Raw genomic sequence first — 15,010 nt, 5'->3', positions numbered from 1 at the left:
GCAAAAACCAAGCCATGAGGTCGAAGGAATTGTCCATAGATCCCCAAGACAGGATTGTGTCGAGGCACAGATCTGGGGAAGGGTACCAAAAAATGTCTACAGCATTGTTTTGTTTTTTAAACCTTTATTTAACTAGGGAAGTCAGTTAAGAACAAATTCTTATTTACAATGACGGCCTACATCAGCCAAACCCAGACGACACTGGGCCAATTGTGCGCGCCCTATGGGCCTCCCAATCACGGCCGGTTGTGATACAGCCTGGATTCGAACCAGGGTGTCTAGTGACGCCTCTAGCACTGAGATGCAGTGCCTTAGACCGCTGCGCCATTCGGGAGCATTGAAGGTCCCCAAGAACACAGTGGCCTCCATCATTCTTAAATAGAAGAAGTTTGGAACCACCAAGAGACTCTTCCTAGAGCTGGCCGCCCAGCCAAACTGAGACATCGGGGGAGAAAGCCCTTGGTCAGGGAGGTGACCAAGAACCCGATGGTCACTCTGACTGAGCTCCAAAGTTACTCTGTGGAGTTGGGAGAACCTTCCAGAAGGACCAACATTTCTACAGCACTCCACCAAGCAGGGCTTTATTGTAGAGTGGCCAGACGGAAGCCACTCAGTAAAAGGAACATGACAACCCGCTTGGAGTTTGCCAAAAGACACCCAAAGGACTCTCAGTCCATGAGAAACAAGATTCTCTGGTCTGACGAAACCAAGATTGAACTCTTTGGCCTGAATGCCAAGTGTCATGTCTGGAGGAAACCTGGCACCACCCCCATGGTGAAGCATGGTGGTGGCAGCATCATGGTGTGGGGATGCTTTTCAGCGGCAGGGACTGGGAGGCTAGTCAGGATCGAGAGAAAGATGAACAGAGCAAAAAACAGAGATCCTTGATGAAAACCTGCTCCAGAGTGCTCAGGACCTCAGACAGGGGTGAAGGTTCACCTTCTAACAGGACAACGACCCTAAGCACACAGCCAAGACAACACAGGAGTGACTTTGGGACAAGTCTCCAAATGTCCTTGAGTGGCCCAGCCAAAGCCCGGACTTGAACCAGATCGAACATCTCTGGAGAGGGCTGAAAGTAGCTGTGCAGCGCCGCTCTCCATCCTACCTGGCAGAGCTTGAGGGGATCAGCAGAGAAGAATGGAAGAAACTCCCCAAATACAGGTGTGCCAAACTTGTAGCGTTATACCCAAGAAGACTTGAGGCTGTAATCGCTGCCAAAGGCCCAACAAAGTACTGCGTAAAGGGTCTGAATACTTACAGTCCCCTGCAAAATTATTCATTCCCCTTGGCGTTTTTCCTATTTTGTTGCATTACAACCTGTAATTTAAATTAATTTTTATTTGGATTTCATGTAATGGACATACACAAAATAGTCCAAATTGGTGAAGTGAAAAAAATAAAAAAAATAACTTGTTTCAAAAAATCAAAAATAATAAATAACAGAAAAGTGGTTTGTGCATATGTATTCACCGCCTTTGCTATGAAGCCGCTAAATAAGATCTGGTAAAACAAATTACCTTCAGAATTCACATGAATGAATTAATTAAGTCCACCTGTGTGCAATCTAAGTGTCACATGATTTCAGTACACACACACACACACACACACACACACACACACACACACACACACACACCTGTTCTGAAAGGCCCCAGAGTCTGCAACACCACTAAGCAATGGGAAGCATCAAGTAAACAGCACCATGAAGACCAAGGATCTCTATAAAAAGGTCAGGGACAAAGTTGTGGCGAAGTACAGATCAGGGTTGGGTTATAAAAAAATATCAGAAACTTTGAACATCCCACAGAGCTCCATTATAAAAAAAAATTTTAAGAATATGGCACCACAACAAACCTGCCAAGAGAGGGCCACCCACTAAAACTCATGGACCAGGCAAGGAAGGAATAAATCAGAGGGATCAAAGAGACCAAAGATAACCTTGAAGGAGCTGCAAAGCTCCTCAGCTGAGATTGGAGCATCTGTCCACTAAGCCATACACTCCACAGAGCTGGGCTTTACGGAAGAGTGGCCAGAAAAAAAGCCATTGCTTAAAGAAAAAAATAAGTAAACACATTTGGTGTTCACCAAAAGGCATGTGGGAGACTCCCCAAACATATGGAAGAAGGTACTCTGGTCAGATAAGACTAAAATGTAGCTTTTTGGCCATCATGGAAAACGCTATGTCTGGCACAAACCCAACACCTCTTATCACCCCGAGAACACAATCCCCACAGTGTAGCATGGTGGTGGCAGCATCATGCTGTGAGGATGTTTTTCCATCGACAGGGACTGGGAAACTGGTCCGAATTGAAGGAATGACGGATGGTGCTAAATACAGGGAAAATCTTGAGGGAAACCTGTTTCAGTTTTCCAGAGATTTGAGACTGGGACGGAGGTTCACCTTCCAGCAGGACAATGACACTAAGCATACTGTTGAAGCAACACTCAAGTGGTTTAAGGGGAAACATTTAAATGGCTTGGAATGGCCTAGTCAAAGCCAAGACCTCAATCCAATTGAGAATCTGTGGTATGACTTAAAGATTGCGGTACACCAACGGAACCCATCCAACTTGAAGGAGCTGGAGCAGTTTTGCCTTCAAGAATGGGCAAAAGTTCCAATGGCTAGATGTGTCAAGCTTATGGAGACATACCCCAAGAGACTTGCAGCTGTAATTGCTGCAAAAGGTGGCTCAACAAAGTATTGACTTGGGGGGGTGAAGTTACGCACACTCAAGTCGTTTTTTTGTCTTATTTCTTTCACAATATAAAATATTTTGCATCTTCAAAGTGGTAGGCATGTTGTGTAAATCAAATGATACAACACCCCCAAAAATATATTTTAATTCCAGGTTGTAAGGCAACAAAATAGGAAAAATGCCAAGGGGGGAATACTTTCACAAGCGACTGTATGTAAAATGTGATCTTTTTTTCATATTTTCTTTCAAAATGAATTTGCAAAACATTCTAAAAACCTGTTTTTGCTTTGTCATTATGGGGTATTGTATGTAGATCGATGAGGGAAAAATGATTTAATTTATTTTGAATAAGACCGTAACGTAACAAAATGTGGAAAAAGTCAAGCAGTCTGAAAACTTTCTAAATGTAACGTATGCAAATGATGATATTCAGGATACATCACCATGAAGAGAATGATATTCATATCCATAATTAATGCATTTCTGTTTAGTACAGATCATGGACCTCTGATGTAATTCCGTTACCTTAATTATGTTACCGGGTGTAAATCCACTTCACTTACTGTAGTTCAATATCAAAAATAGATTTTTTCAAACTCAAGGTGTCATGTCATAGGCGACACCCCATTCCGTCTGCAGGCATCTTTGAATCATAATTCAGAGCAGATATTTCAGAGTTTTAAGAAAACATGGTCGCATAAAAAAAACAGATTACTATATTTCTGTTACCAAACATTTCATCTGCACAGTTCTTCCAGTAAATGTGTTTTTGTGAAATGTGTGTAAATTGTTCAAAGTAGTCCAGAGTTGTATGGTTAGCTAAACTTTGAAATTCATGGTTTTTGTTTGGAATACATTTTAAAGTGAAAAACCTGAGTCTCAGCGTAACTTCAATACCATGGAATTGCCCTTGCTCAGACCTGAGTTGGATAATCAACAGATTAGGCACCAATCCATTGAAGTTAAAAGTAGCCTAATGTAAACTCACCCCATTCCGTACAAATGTGTGCAACCGCGACATTCAAACGAGGTTGCAAAGAAAACTAATGGGACTGTAGCAACTTTGTTGACTTCAAAATCTGGGGTGTGAACTACGTTTCTATTCAAGGGTTGATCGACATGGTAATGGCTCTATAGTATTGGAGAAAAGTTGAAAAAAACGGACCCTCCGTTACATCGTGACGTGTCATGCCGTAACGTACAGCACGCATAAAGCAACTATTTCTGTCTTACAATCTCTCTCCACCAGGTGTAGCACTTCTCTCATCATTTAAAAACAATGGACAGTGACGGGGGTAAGGGGGGATACCTAGTCATTTTTTACATCATCACTGCATGCGATCATGACTCTCAAAGCCGCTGTTTACTTCTGAAGATCACTTTAGCACCGCCCTAAAAACCCAATTCAAATTCAACACAAACCTTCAAATAGGTATGTAATGATACATTATATAAACTCTTTATAGTGTTTTATTTACATTTTAGAGGCGATAAGGTGATAAGTTGGACAGATCGAGTGAAAAAAAAGCAGTTTTCCCACACGACATATGTCCTTTTCACTATCACGCATTAGTTTCGCTACCCCACCCGCCATTTTTACAAAAGACCCGATGTAGCTCATTGCCTTGTTGAATTATGCAGAAACGGGCAGCGTGGAGCTCATGTCATTGATTTTGTTGGAAAGGGGAGAAATTGTGATTTACAATGGTATTGACATTACAGTTGATCTGGAAGTATTACGTTTTTGAGGTGCTAAAATAAGGTAAATTGTACGGACCAAGGCGATGTACAAAAGTGAGAGTTTACGTGGTATATATTTCCATAAATTAGGCTACGTATTTCATCGCTACTTCACAGCCAACCACAAATTCACATCTATTTACAATATGAAATATTTAGCAGAATTTTTTTTGGCTAAAATTCCAATATAAATAACTCTAAAGACCAAAGAAGCAAAAACATCAGTGGTGAGAAAAGAAAGAAAGAATAGGCTAGCCACGATGACATTGACCTCACTAGCTAGCCAGTGCTTTTATACCAATTGTCCACAGCCATTTTGAATAGGAAAAACCCTGTAGAACTAATCCTAGATGAGAGTTTTTAGCCTGCCATGTGACTCAGACCTCACAATACCACAACAGGAACTATCAGATTAGAGAATGATTCCCTTAACAGCTGTGTGTGTGTGTCTGCTAAACTTCAGTGCACCCATGGGGCTGCGATTTGAAAGGGTCATTACACAATATTTCCCTATGATTCAATCTGTTCATCTCGCTCTTTTTCCACTCTCTTTCTCAGTCGTGACTCAGAATGTCTAGCCCTCTTTCTAGATTGGGAGGGCTTTGATCCAGCTGAACACAATTACCCCAACCTCCTGATGGTGGCAGGCACACACACTAGTGATATGCGGGTTGACCCATAACCCACAGTCTCTGCGGATAACCACACGGTGGACGGGTTCAGGGTTATTAAATATTGTTGAATAAAGAGAAATAATACCTTTAAAATAAATCCATAAATGGATCATTGTGCAATTTAGGCTACATTGAGGTTTTACTTTCATTATTTTAGGCTATCTGGTATTACTGTATAAGCCTAAACTTCATGGCTTTAAAAGGGATACACTTTAGTAAGTAAAGCTAAGCAAAGAGATGTATTCAAGCCACTAATACTAAACGTGTATTTAACACAACATCTATATTTTGTATTTTGATCGTCGACAAGGTTTATTTGGAGGTTTGGTCAGCGCCATTTTAAAATGCCATAGTAACGACTGACGCCAGTGCGTCACTGGCTGGAATCAGCAAATTGTCTGTGGTATTGAGTTTTCGCGCAGACAGTGAATCGAAGAGAGTGAGGTCAAGTGTGGACAACGAAGATGGCAACAAGCAGTAATTCAAACATGAACTGTATAGCGCCAGGCTGTATGAATTGGCTCCCAAAAAAATCCATCGGATGCCCAAGGATGCACAACTTTTGAAGAAGTGGCTCCACGTCCTTTAGAAGCTCCACTGGATATCATAAGGTGAATCCACCAATTTGTAAGTCGCTCTGGATAAGAGCGTCTGCTAAATGACTTAAATGTAAATGTAGAAGGACGTGCCAGCTCGAGCTAGTAGGATCTGCAGACAGCACTTCGCGGAGGCAGACTGGGAGTTTCCGAATGGAAACGAGTCATAGGCCTACGTTGAAGCCCTCTTCTTGCGCCTCCATTTGACATTGAGGGTTATGGTGTAGGGGTTACCGACCGACCATCATCAACATCGTAAGAACGACTGAACGGAGGAGGCAACGCGAGTCAATGCAATGGAGCCTGAGGTAACGCTAACCGGTCATGACTGTTGTTGACTAGGCTAGCATTAGACACTTAACAACTATGTTGCAACTCAAGTTCAAGGTAACTAGCTAATTGTGTAACACCCCCAGCAAATAACACCAGCAAGCAACTCAACTGCAACTAAAATTGCAACACAGTTTCTCCGTGTACCCCTGTTATTAGGTAGTTACTGTAGCTAGCTTCCACCTCAGATAGTCAAGTACTGTAATACATTTTGTTGACATATTTATTTTTTTAATGTTAGCTCCTCCTCATTTAGCTAGACTGAAGTTGACACAGCTTCTTTTTTTATTTTATTTAACTAGTTAAGTCAGTTAAGAACACATTATTATTTACAATGACTGGTGTTAGACCTTATTGACTATTCTGATTTAATCTTCGAAGATAGACTTTTATAAAAGCCTAAGAAGTGTTAGGGTTGAACTGGCTATTTGTATGCATAACTTATATAATATACTGGGGAAGCTATGCTACAATGTTAAGTATATAAACTATGGATAAATCAACTGCTGAAGACAAGAAGAACTACAACCGGCAACAGGAAGTGCGTCACGACGCTGGGACCAGCCTGCACGCCGACGTTAGGAGGAGCAAGTTTAAACTACGCTCCTCCTCCCTCTGACAGGCCAGCATTGAGCGGGAACTATCTCTGTCAGAGTATAAAAGAGAGAACAATAGAATGTGACGCTCTCTTCTCTGTTTGCCCTGCGAGGTAAAACAGCGAGACCGTATATATACGAACCACCCATTTACTACACACGTGTTTGCATTAATTAAAGTACAAATAAATCAGAAGTTACTATGTGCTGACTATTTTGTTCTGATACCAGAAACGAACTGTCGTAACTTTAACAGAAGACAAAACTTCGATACAGTGGAACATGAGTTTCTATTTCTCTCCCTTGAGAAATTTGTTTTTGGGGAATTATTTTGTAGTACTATTAAATTAAAGCATGGCACTTCTAGATTTGATTTGAAAAGAGGAATTAGGCAAGGTTGCCCAATTTCACATTACGTCTTCTTGCTTGCAACCCAACTTCTTACAAGTTCTGTTAAATCTAGTGATATAAAAAGGATCTCTATTGCTGACAGAGATATCATAAGTCAGCTTGCAGATGACACAACCCTCTTTTTGAAAGATGCTGACCAGATTCCTAGAGCAGTCGATGTGATAAATATATTTTCCAAAGCAATCTGGTCTTTGCCTGAACCTTAATAAGTGTACATTGTTTGCTGTTAAAGACCGTGTGATACCCTCTATATGCAATATTCCAGTCAAGAAAAAAGTAACATACCTTGGGATTACCATATCTAAGGAAAGATGCTCATTAAATGTTATACCTATTATTGAAAAAAACAAAGAGAAGTTGAACCATTGGTTGCAGAGGGATTTATCCTTGAAAGGTCGAGTATTGCTTTCTAAAGCTGAAGGTATCTCCTGGCCTACTTATGCAGCCCACGATTTTTCCAGATGAAGTTGAAAAGCACCTGGTCAACCGCTTTACCCATTTTGTTGTCAAGATATATCTTGACAACAAAATAGGTAAAGCGGTTGACCAGGTGCTTTTCAACTTCATCTGGAAAAATCGTACACATTATATTAGGACATCTGTCGTTATGAACTCATATGAATATGGTGGTCTCAATTTTCTTTTTTTGGATTTTCCTACTTTGAATAATACTTAAGATAAATTGGACTAAACATTTTTTAAGAATCCTACTTCAATTTGGAATTTCCTCCCTCATATCTTCTGTTTTGGTGGCCTCAATTTTGTTACTTTGTAACTAACTATAACATTGATAAGATTCCTGCAAAATGATCTGCTTTTCATAGACAAGTATTCTTAGCGTGGTCGTTAATATATAAACATAATTTTTCCCCGCATAGGTATTTCACTTGGAACAATAAGGACATTTTGTATAGAAACAAGTCTTTATTTTTTAAGAACTGGTTCAATAATCATATCCTACTGGTGAGTCAACTTTTTAAATGCAGAAGGATTGTTACTCAATTATGAGGAATTTTTATCTCGTTACAATATCCCTGTAACACCTAGAGAGTTCGCCATAGTCTTTGATGCTATTTCATCTGGAACTCTCATGTATGTTATTTAGAGGTGTAGCCAGACCTCACCTTCTTGACCTACCCTCGCATAATCCAGTTGACTCTCCAATAGGGAAAATATGTTTCTCCTTGGTCCCTCAGAACAACAGATCTATACATGCTTTATTTCAAAGGGATATTGTATCCATTCCTTATGTCACAAGTTACTGGAATACATTGGTCACTAATATCTGTTGGAAAAAAGTCTGGTTATTACCACACAAATACTTGCTTCTTAACAAGGTCAAAGAGGTCTCTTTCAGAATGATCCATAAGTATTACCCTGCAAATCATTACCTGAAGAAACTCAAAAAATACATTAACATTGATTGTACTTTTTGTGTTGAGCATCCAGAAATCGTTTCACATTTATTTTGGCATTGTCTACACGTAAAACAATTTTGGAAAGATATTCACAATTGTTAATATTCTTGATGACTTTTGTTTTTTATGGGAGAATGTGCTGCTCGGTTTCCTTAACCATAAAGAAAAACAATTTTACCTCCATAAATCTGATTGTGCTAACGGCAAAATGTCATATTCATAAATGTATGTTCGCTAATAAAAAAACACTTGTGTTTTCTATAAGGAATTCGAGCAATATATTAAGACCATTCTGCATTCTTCTAATAAGAAAGCTGTTAAAACAATCAATATGTGTGCATCTTTTAAGATCTTTGTATAATCTGTAATTTGGTGTACCCCCTAGCATATGTTATCATTGTCTGTTTGTATACTTCTTGTATGTATACTGATTTCTTTAATTTTTTTTATGTTAAAAAAATAAATAAAAAAAAGGCCTAGCTAGTGCTGTATCACATTAGTGGATACTTACACTGCTCTCAGGGCAGGTCTGTCGGTTTTGACAAGCAGAAGTGACTTTTCGTGGCAGGTTACGAGAATTAGGTTAAAGTTAGCTAAAGGGTTAGCTAAAATTGTCCATAACTGCCCTAAAACCAGTCTTGGTTTCCACTACATAATAGTTCACGCCATCACCAAAACGGAATATTTAGCTACTATAGCTAGCTAACGTTACCTATTAGAAAGCAAGACACGACAATATGGAGCAAGCATTAGCTAGCTACTTACCATTGGTTATTGTGAGAGACCAGATGAGAACGAGAGCAAAACCCACGTTCATGATGAATAATTATTATTTAGCAAGGAATCCAACCGTACGTTTGCTCAAGCTGCCTTCACAAATCGTTCATTTCACCAGTTGTTGTGATTGCTGCCTAGGTCTACTTTACCGTTCTTCCAGCAGCAGGATATTATGCTGGCAACACATGGCAGATTTGTTTTCTTCAAAATAAGAGTCTCACTGCAAAAACACGCTAAACTTTGGGAATATCTTTTTTTTTTTAACACTAATGTAGTACAGCTGTTTTTCACAGCATTGCGACCACCTTTGAAAAAAATAAAAAGTTCACACAAATACTGGTATGTTGAAAGCTATTGTGTAGGCTATATTTAAATTAATACACTTTTAATACAATACTAATATATGTTATTGGAATTACTCAAGACTTACTGCAAGACCTAAATTAGTCTCTTGTGCTGGGCAAGGGGTTTAATACAGAGTAATGACTTCTTACTCCACCCACTCCATTCACTGCAATACAATACACGGTATATGGGATACTTAAAATCAAATCAAATTTAATTCTCACATACACGGTATTGTGAAATGCTTGTGTTTCTAGCTCCAACGTGCAGTAATATCTAGCAATTCACAACAATACACACAACCTAAAAGGAAAATAATGGAATGGAATATATAAATATTAGGATGAGCAATGTCAGAGGGGCATAGACTAAATACAGTAGAATAGAATACAGTATATACATATGAGATGAGTAAAGGAAAATATGTAAACATTATTAAAGTGACTAATGTTCCTTTATTAAAATTGCCTGTGATTTCAAGTCTAAGTATATGGGGTAGCAGCCTCTAAGGTGCAGGGTTACGTAACCTGGTGGAAACCACCTAGTGATGTTTACTTAACAGTCTGATGGCCTTGAGATAGAAGCTGTTTTTCAGTCTCTCGGTCCCAGCTTTGATGCACCTGTACTGACCTCGCCTTCTGGATGATAACGGGGTGAACAGGCAGTAGCTCGGGTGGTTGTTGTCCTTGATGATCTTTGCGATGGCGATTGCATTGTCTGTGGATCTATTGGGGGCGGTAAGCAAATTGAAGTTGGCTTGTAGAGAACTATTCTACCCGTCTCAGCTAGTGGGGTGGGAAATACTCAGTAGGTTCTCTACTAACCAAATATGTGTAGTTTTGGAGGGGGACTGTGTCACATGGCCTGCTGATGGCTTTTCACTCTGCCCTCTTTATAGCGCCCAATGCAATACACTGTTATAGACTGTGCATGGGATACATATTGGCTTGTAGAAATAACTTTTCTATCTGTCTCAGCTAAAGTGGGGTGGGAAATACTCAGTAGGGTCTCTTCTAACCAAATGTGGTTAGTTTTGGAGGGAGACTAGTTCGTACATTTTCATCAACACAGCTTTAAATGACCTGGTACGATCCCTGTGCCTGAAATTGATACACACAACAACAAAAGGCGATTTTAGCATGTAAATCTTGGTAAAAAAAATAAAAAATAAAAATGTGGGATGCATGCCAGCAAAGCCACTACACAACACTAAACAATACATTCATTGCACGATAACGGTGACAAACGGTGCCCGTCAATCTTTTAGGGCTTTCATAAAGCTGTCCCAACAGCAGAGCTTTCTTTTCACCATGGAGTGAATCCTTACCACTGCTACATCTGGCTATCAGCAGAATCTTGTGAACCTTTGCAGCGAAACAGTTAATTCAGCCTCATTTACTGTCTTTTTAAAAAACATAGGTGATATGGCTGACTTGCTTAAACAAATGTGGTTTCTACTGACAATTGAGATGTACAAACTATGGCATAAGGGGACGACAAGCGGATAAGAGGCAATCCGTAATTTCGATTAAGACAATTTCGATTAGGACATAGTCAATATAACTATTTGTTCAGCACTTTTGAAATGTACAGCGACAGAATTCAGAACATGGGCCGTTCTTACAGTATTCTCCCTGTACACCAAGTCAAAACCGTAGGATAAATAAAGGGGGCATAAGCAGACAATGAAAGCTCTTACAATATTCAATGATGACGTTTCTTTAAAACAGGCTATAGGCTACATGTGCACCACCAACAGCTAACAGCTTACTACACAACATACAATTTGTATTACTTTCTTAGCTACAGTATACATTATCTCCCTGGCATATTACAGAATTTATGCAGCAGCATACAAGACATTTTTGGACTCACCTTGTTGTGCTGTTCTCACATGAACAGGAAGATGGTGCGGCGGTTCTTCGTGGGAAAACTTTGTCATCAAATTTTGTCATCAAAGTCTGGCATTCTCTGGATTTATGATGCTTTCAAGAGAACTGGGAACTCAGAAAAAACAAGGTTGAATCATGACGTCAGGGATCTTCAGGTTGGAGCTCTAGAAAGAGGCCCGAGTTCCTGACTTGGAATTCTGAGTCGGATGACCGTTCGGAGCTCGTTTTTTCCTGAGTTCCCAGTTGTCTTGAACTCACTGAGACTTCCCAGTTCTGAGTATCCAGTTGTTTTGAAAGCGGCAGAAGTCATGGTGGATTGACAGCATGGCCAATGTTGAAGGTTTATCGTTTTAAGCTTTGAAAAGCGACCCTTAAACCCAGACTTGGACCACACACCCACTCCACTGAATAGCAGGCTACTGATTGCTTTGCAACGCTTGCAGTTAGCCACTGATTCCTTCCAAACTACTCATTGTTGAATTTGTGATTTCCAACTTGTTGTGCAAATGTTTATGTCCAATGGCCGATGAGCACCGATACATTTTATGTATCATTTCTCTATAATTATATGAATCTATACTTTATTTTCATGTGACAAAATTTGAAAAGAACTTGCCAGTAGAATGTCGACTTCATTCATAATGAGGACTGCTAGCTTGCTAGCTAAGATTTTGAAAGTATGATGTTGACTTGATCAGTCCAATCAAAGCTACGGTAGATAAAAAGTGATTTGACACATTTTATCTGTGGCCAATGACCTTGAGCCTTCTTGGATGTGCACTTCTAGTGTAACTCTATGGCAGCACACCAGCGGGCTTGAATTTTTGAGCTCTCACTGTATTACAAGAGAAAACAAGGCTACAAGTCTAACATTACACAGTTTAATAAAATTTTCAGAACAAGAATGGAAAACATTAATCATAAGTAATAAGCCTCTATGTGTTGCTTTTCAATCAAGTTTAGCAGTATGTGGGATGCTTGTAGTGAAGTGAATTCTTTGATGCCTCTTTCAGAAATATGACTTGGTTCAAATATTCATTTTTTTAACCCTGGCTATAGATGACTTTCTTGCACTGACTGCAATTTTGAGAGCATAAACTGTAAATGTGGAGGAGATCAGTGGCTAGTACATTTACAGGTAGCATTTCCTTCACAAATGATTCTATAATATCACACATTGCCGTTTTGAAGTCTCTGAAGCAATGGTTGTGAAGTCTGTCCTGTTTTCACTGCATCCAACTGTGAAATTACTTTGCTGATTTGGACTCATACGGTTTGCTTTAAAGCTGCACTATGCAGAAATCTCTCCGCCATTTCCTGGTTGCTATAATTGTAATAGTTCACCTAATTTCAGTTTGTGACAAAACAAGAAAGTATAGTGTAGAGAATCATTCTACCATTTAAACCACTGTGAAATATATTTTCCATAACCCAAAAATGTTGTTTGATGCTGGTGCCCAAAAGTAAAAGTTGCAAAAACAAAACTTTAGAAAAGGAAGCATAGAAATAGCATACATGGAACAGATCTACCGCTTACATGCTGACCACACCGCTCATGGGTTTATGTGCCTAAAAACCAATGAGGAGATGGGAGAGGCGGGACTTGCTGCATGTCAAGCATCACAAATAGAACTAAGTTCTATTTTAGCGCTTGGCTATGCAGACGCTCGTTGACACACGCGAGCAGTGTGGGTGCAATGATTGAATAACATGTATATGTACATTTATTTTGCAACACGCGAGCAGTGTGGTCAGCATGTTAGACTTGCTTTCAATGAGAATGACAGATCTGTCACATTTCTATGTGAATTTGGTCAGGTCTTCCAAGAGTTACATAGTGCAGCTTTGAGTAATCTTCTACCAGTAAACATCCTCTTTCTACGATTCTGTGAAAGAGGATGTTTTCTTCAGAAATGTGAAAACAGGAAAGGCTTTATTTACCCTCAAGATGATTGGGAAAATAATGAAATGGAGTAATATCAATGTTTGAATCTGACTCACAGGACTGTACTTGCTCACTGGTAGATATTCTGTAAAGGCCATCATTACATAACTCATAAAAATATATAACTCCTGCTGTGTCAATGTTTGTAGATTCTATACACTCTTAGAAAAAAGGGTTTCAAAAGGGTTCTTCGGCTGTCCCCATAGAACAACCCTTTTGGGTTCCAGGTAGAACCCTTTTTGGGATCCAGGTAGAACCCGGAGGGAAGAGGTATCAGGGGATGGAGTAGGCAGGTGGGCGTAAAGGGTTCTGCATGGAACCAAAAAGGTTCTAGATAGCACCTTTTTTTCCCCCCCTAAGAGTGTAGAGATGATCTCTATAGAGAATCTCGAGAGTAAAATATAAGCTGTGCCCAATGTCCTTTTTTGGAGTTTACCCCTGAATGACAGATTACTCAGTCACTAGGTCAACCTCTCATTGCCAACTGCTGGAGATCAATAAAGCGAGATGGGGATACAGGGTTTTATATTACATTGGTGTCTTTTGACCTTACACGAGAAACATAAAATACAAGAATATCTGGAGTGCTGGTCCAAATTGTACTGTTGCACATTTACTGAATGTGTGTGGTGCTTCTCCCTTTGTAATAATTTGCCGGAAAATAATGTCTAGCATGCTTGTTATGTTTTGTGGAATGCTAAACATTGAAGTTTCTAATAAGACAAAGTCCAAATAATACATCGCTTGTATTTTCTCACAAATTACCATTTGGAGAGATGGGTTATGATCCATGAATTAGTCCAAAACCCAAAGTCCAAGAGGGAAACCTATATGGATTGATTGTGACCAGGGTGGGTTTATGAAAATCGTTGGAAGGTATGCATAATTTGAGTACTATAAATCAAATCAATTCAAAGTTTATTTGTCATGTACGCTGAATACAACAGGTGTAGACCTTACAGTGAAATGCTTACTTACAGGCTCTAACCAATAGGGCAAAAAAGGTATTAGGTGAACAATAGGTAAGTAAAGAAATAAAACAACAGTAAAAAGACAGGCTATATACAGTAGCGAGGCTATAAAAGTAGCGAGGCTACATACAGACACCGGTTAGTCAGGCTGATTGAGGTAGTATGTACATGTAGATATGGTTAAAGTGACTATGGATATATGATGAACAGAGAGTAGCAGTAGCGTAAAAAGAGGGGTTGGCGGGTGGTGGGTGGGACACAATGCAGATAGCCCGGTTAGCCAATGTGCGGGAGCACTGGTTAGTCGGCCCAATTGAGGTAGTATGTACATGAATGTATAGTTAAAGTGACTATGCATATATGATAAACAGAGAGTAGCAGCAGCGTAAAAAGAGGGGTTGGGGGGGGCACACAATGCAAATAGTCCAGGTAGCCATTTGATTACCTGTTCAGAAGTCTTATGGCTTGGGGGTAAAAACTGTTGAGAAGCCTTTTTGTCCTAGACTTGGCACTCCGGTACCGCTTGCCATGCGGTAGTAGAGAGAACAGTCTATGACTGGGGTGGCTGGGGTCTTTGACAATTCTTTTAGGGCCTTCCTCTGAAACCTCTAGCAAC

The 15,010-nt window shown here is 39.7% G+C and overlaps 1 protein-coding gene across 1 annotated transcript in view; it reads right to left on the bottom strand.

Annotated features, from left to right (window-relative positions):
• LOC106581895 (interferon alpha/beta receptor 1a) overlaps nucleotides 1-9,464 on the bottom strand; it is a 46,990-nt gene extending 37,526 nt beyond the window's left edge. Inside the window, exon 1 of the mRNA XM_014164331.2 lies at nucleotides 9,230-9,464. Within this exon, the coding sequence (XP_014019806.2) occupies nucleotides 9,230-9,281 (52 nt within the window). The 5' untranslated portion in view covers nucleotides 9,282-9,464. The remainder of the gene's footprint in view (nucleotides 1-9,229) is intronic.
• Nucleotides 9,465-15,010: the final 5,546 nt, after the last annotated feature.

The sequence above is a fragment of the Salmo salar genome, chromosome ssa21, assembly GCF_905237065.1.
Source record: "Salmo salar chromosome ssa21, Ssal_v3.1, whole genome shotgun sequence".
Taxonomy (NCBI): Eukaryota; Metazoa; Chordata; class Actinopteri; order Salmoniformes; family Salmonidae; genus Salmo; species Salmo salar.
The sequence above is the reverse complement of the archived record's forward strand: the minus strand, read 5'-3'. Positions and strand labels throughout refer to the sequence as shown.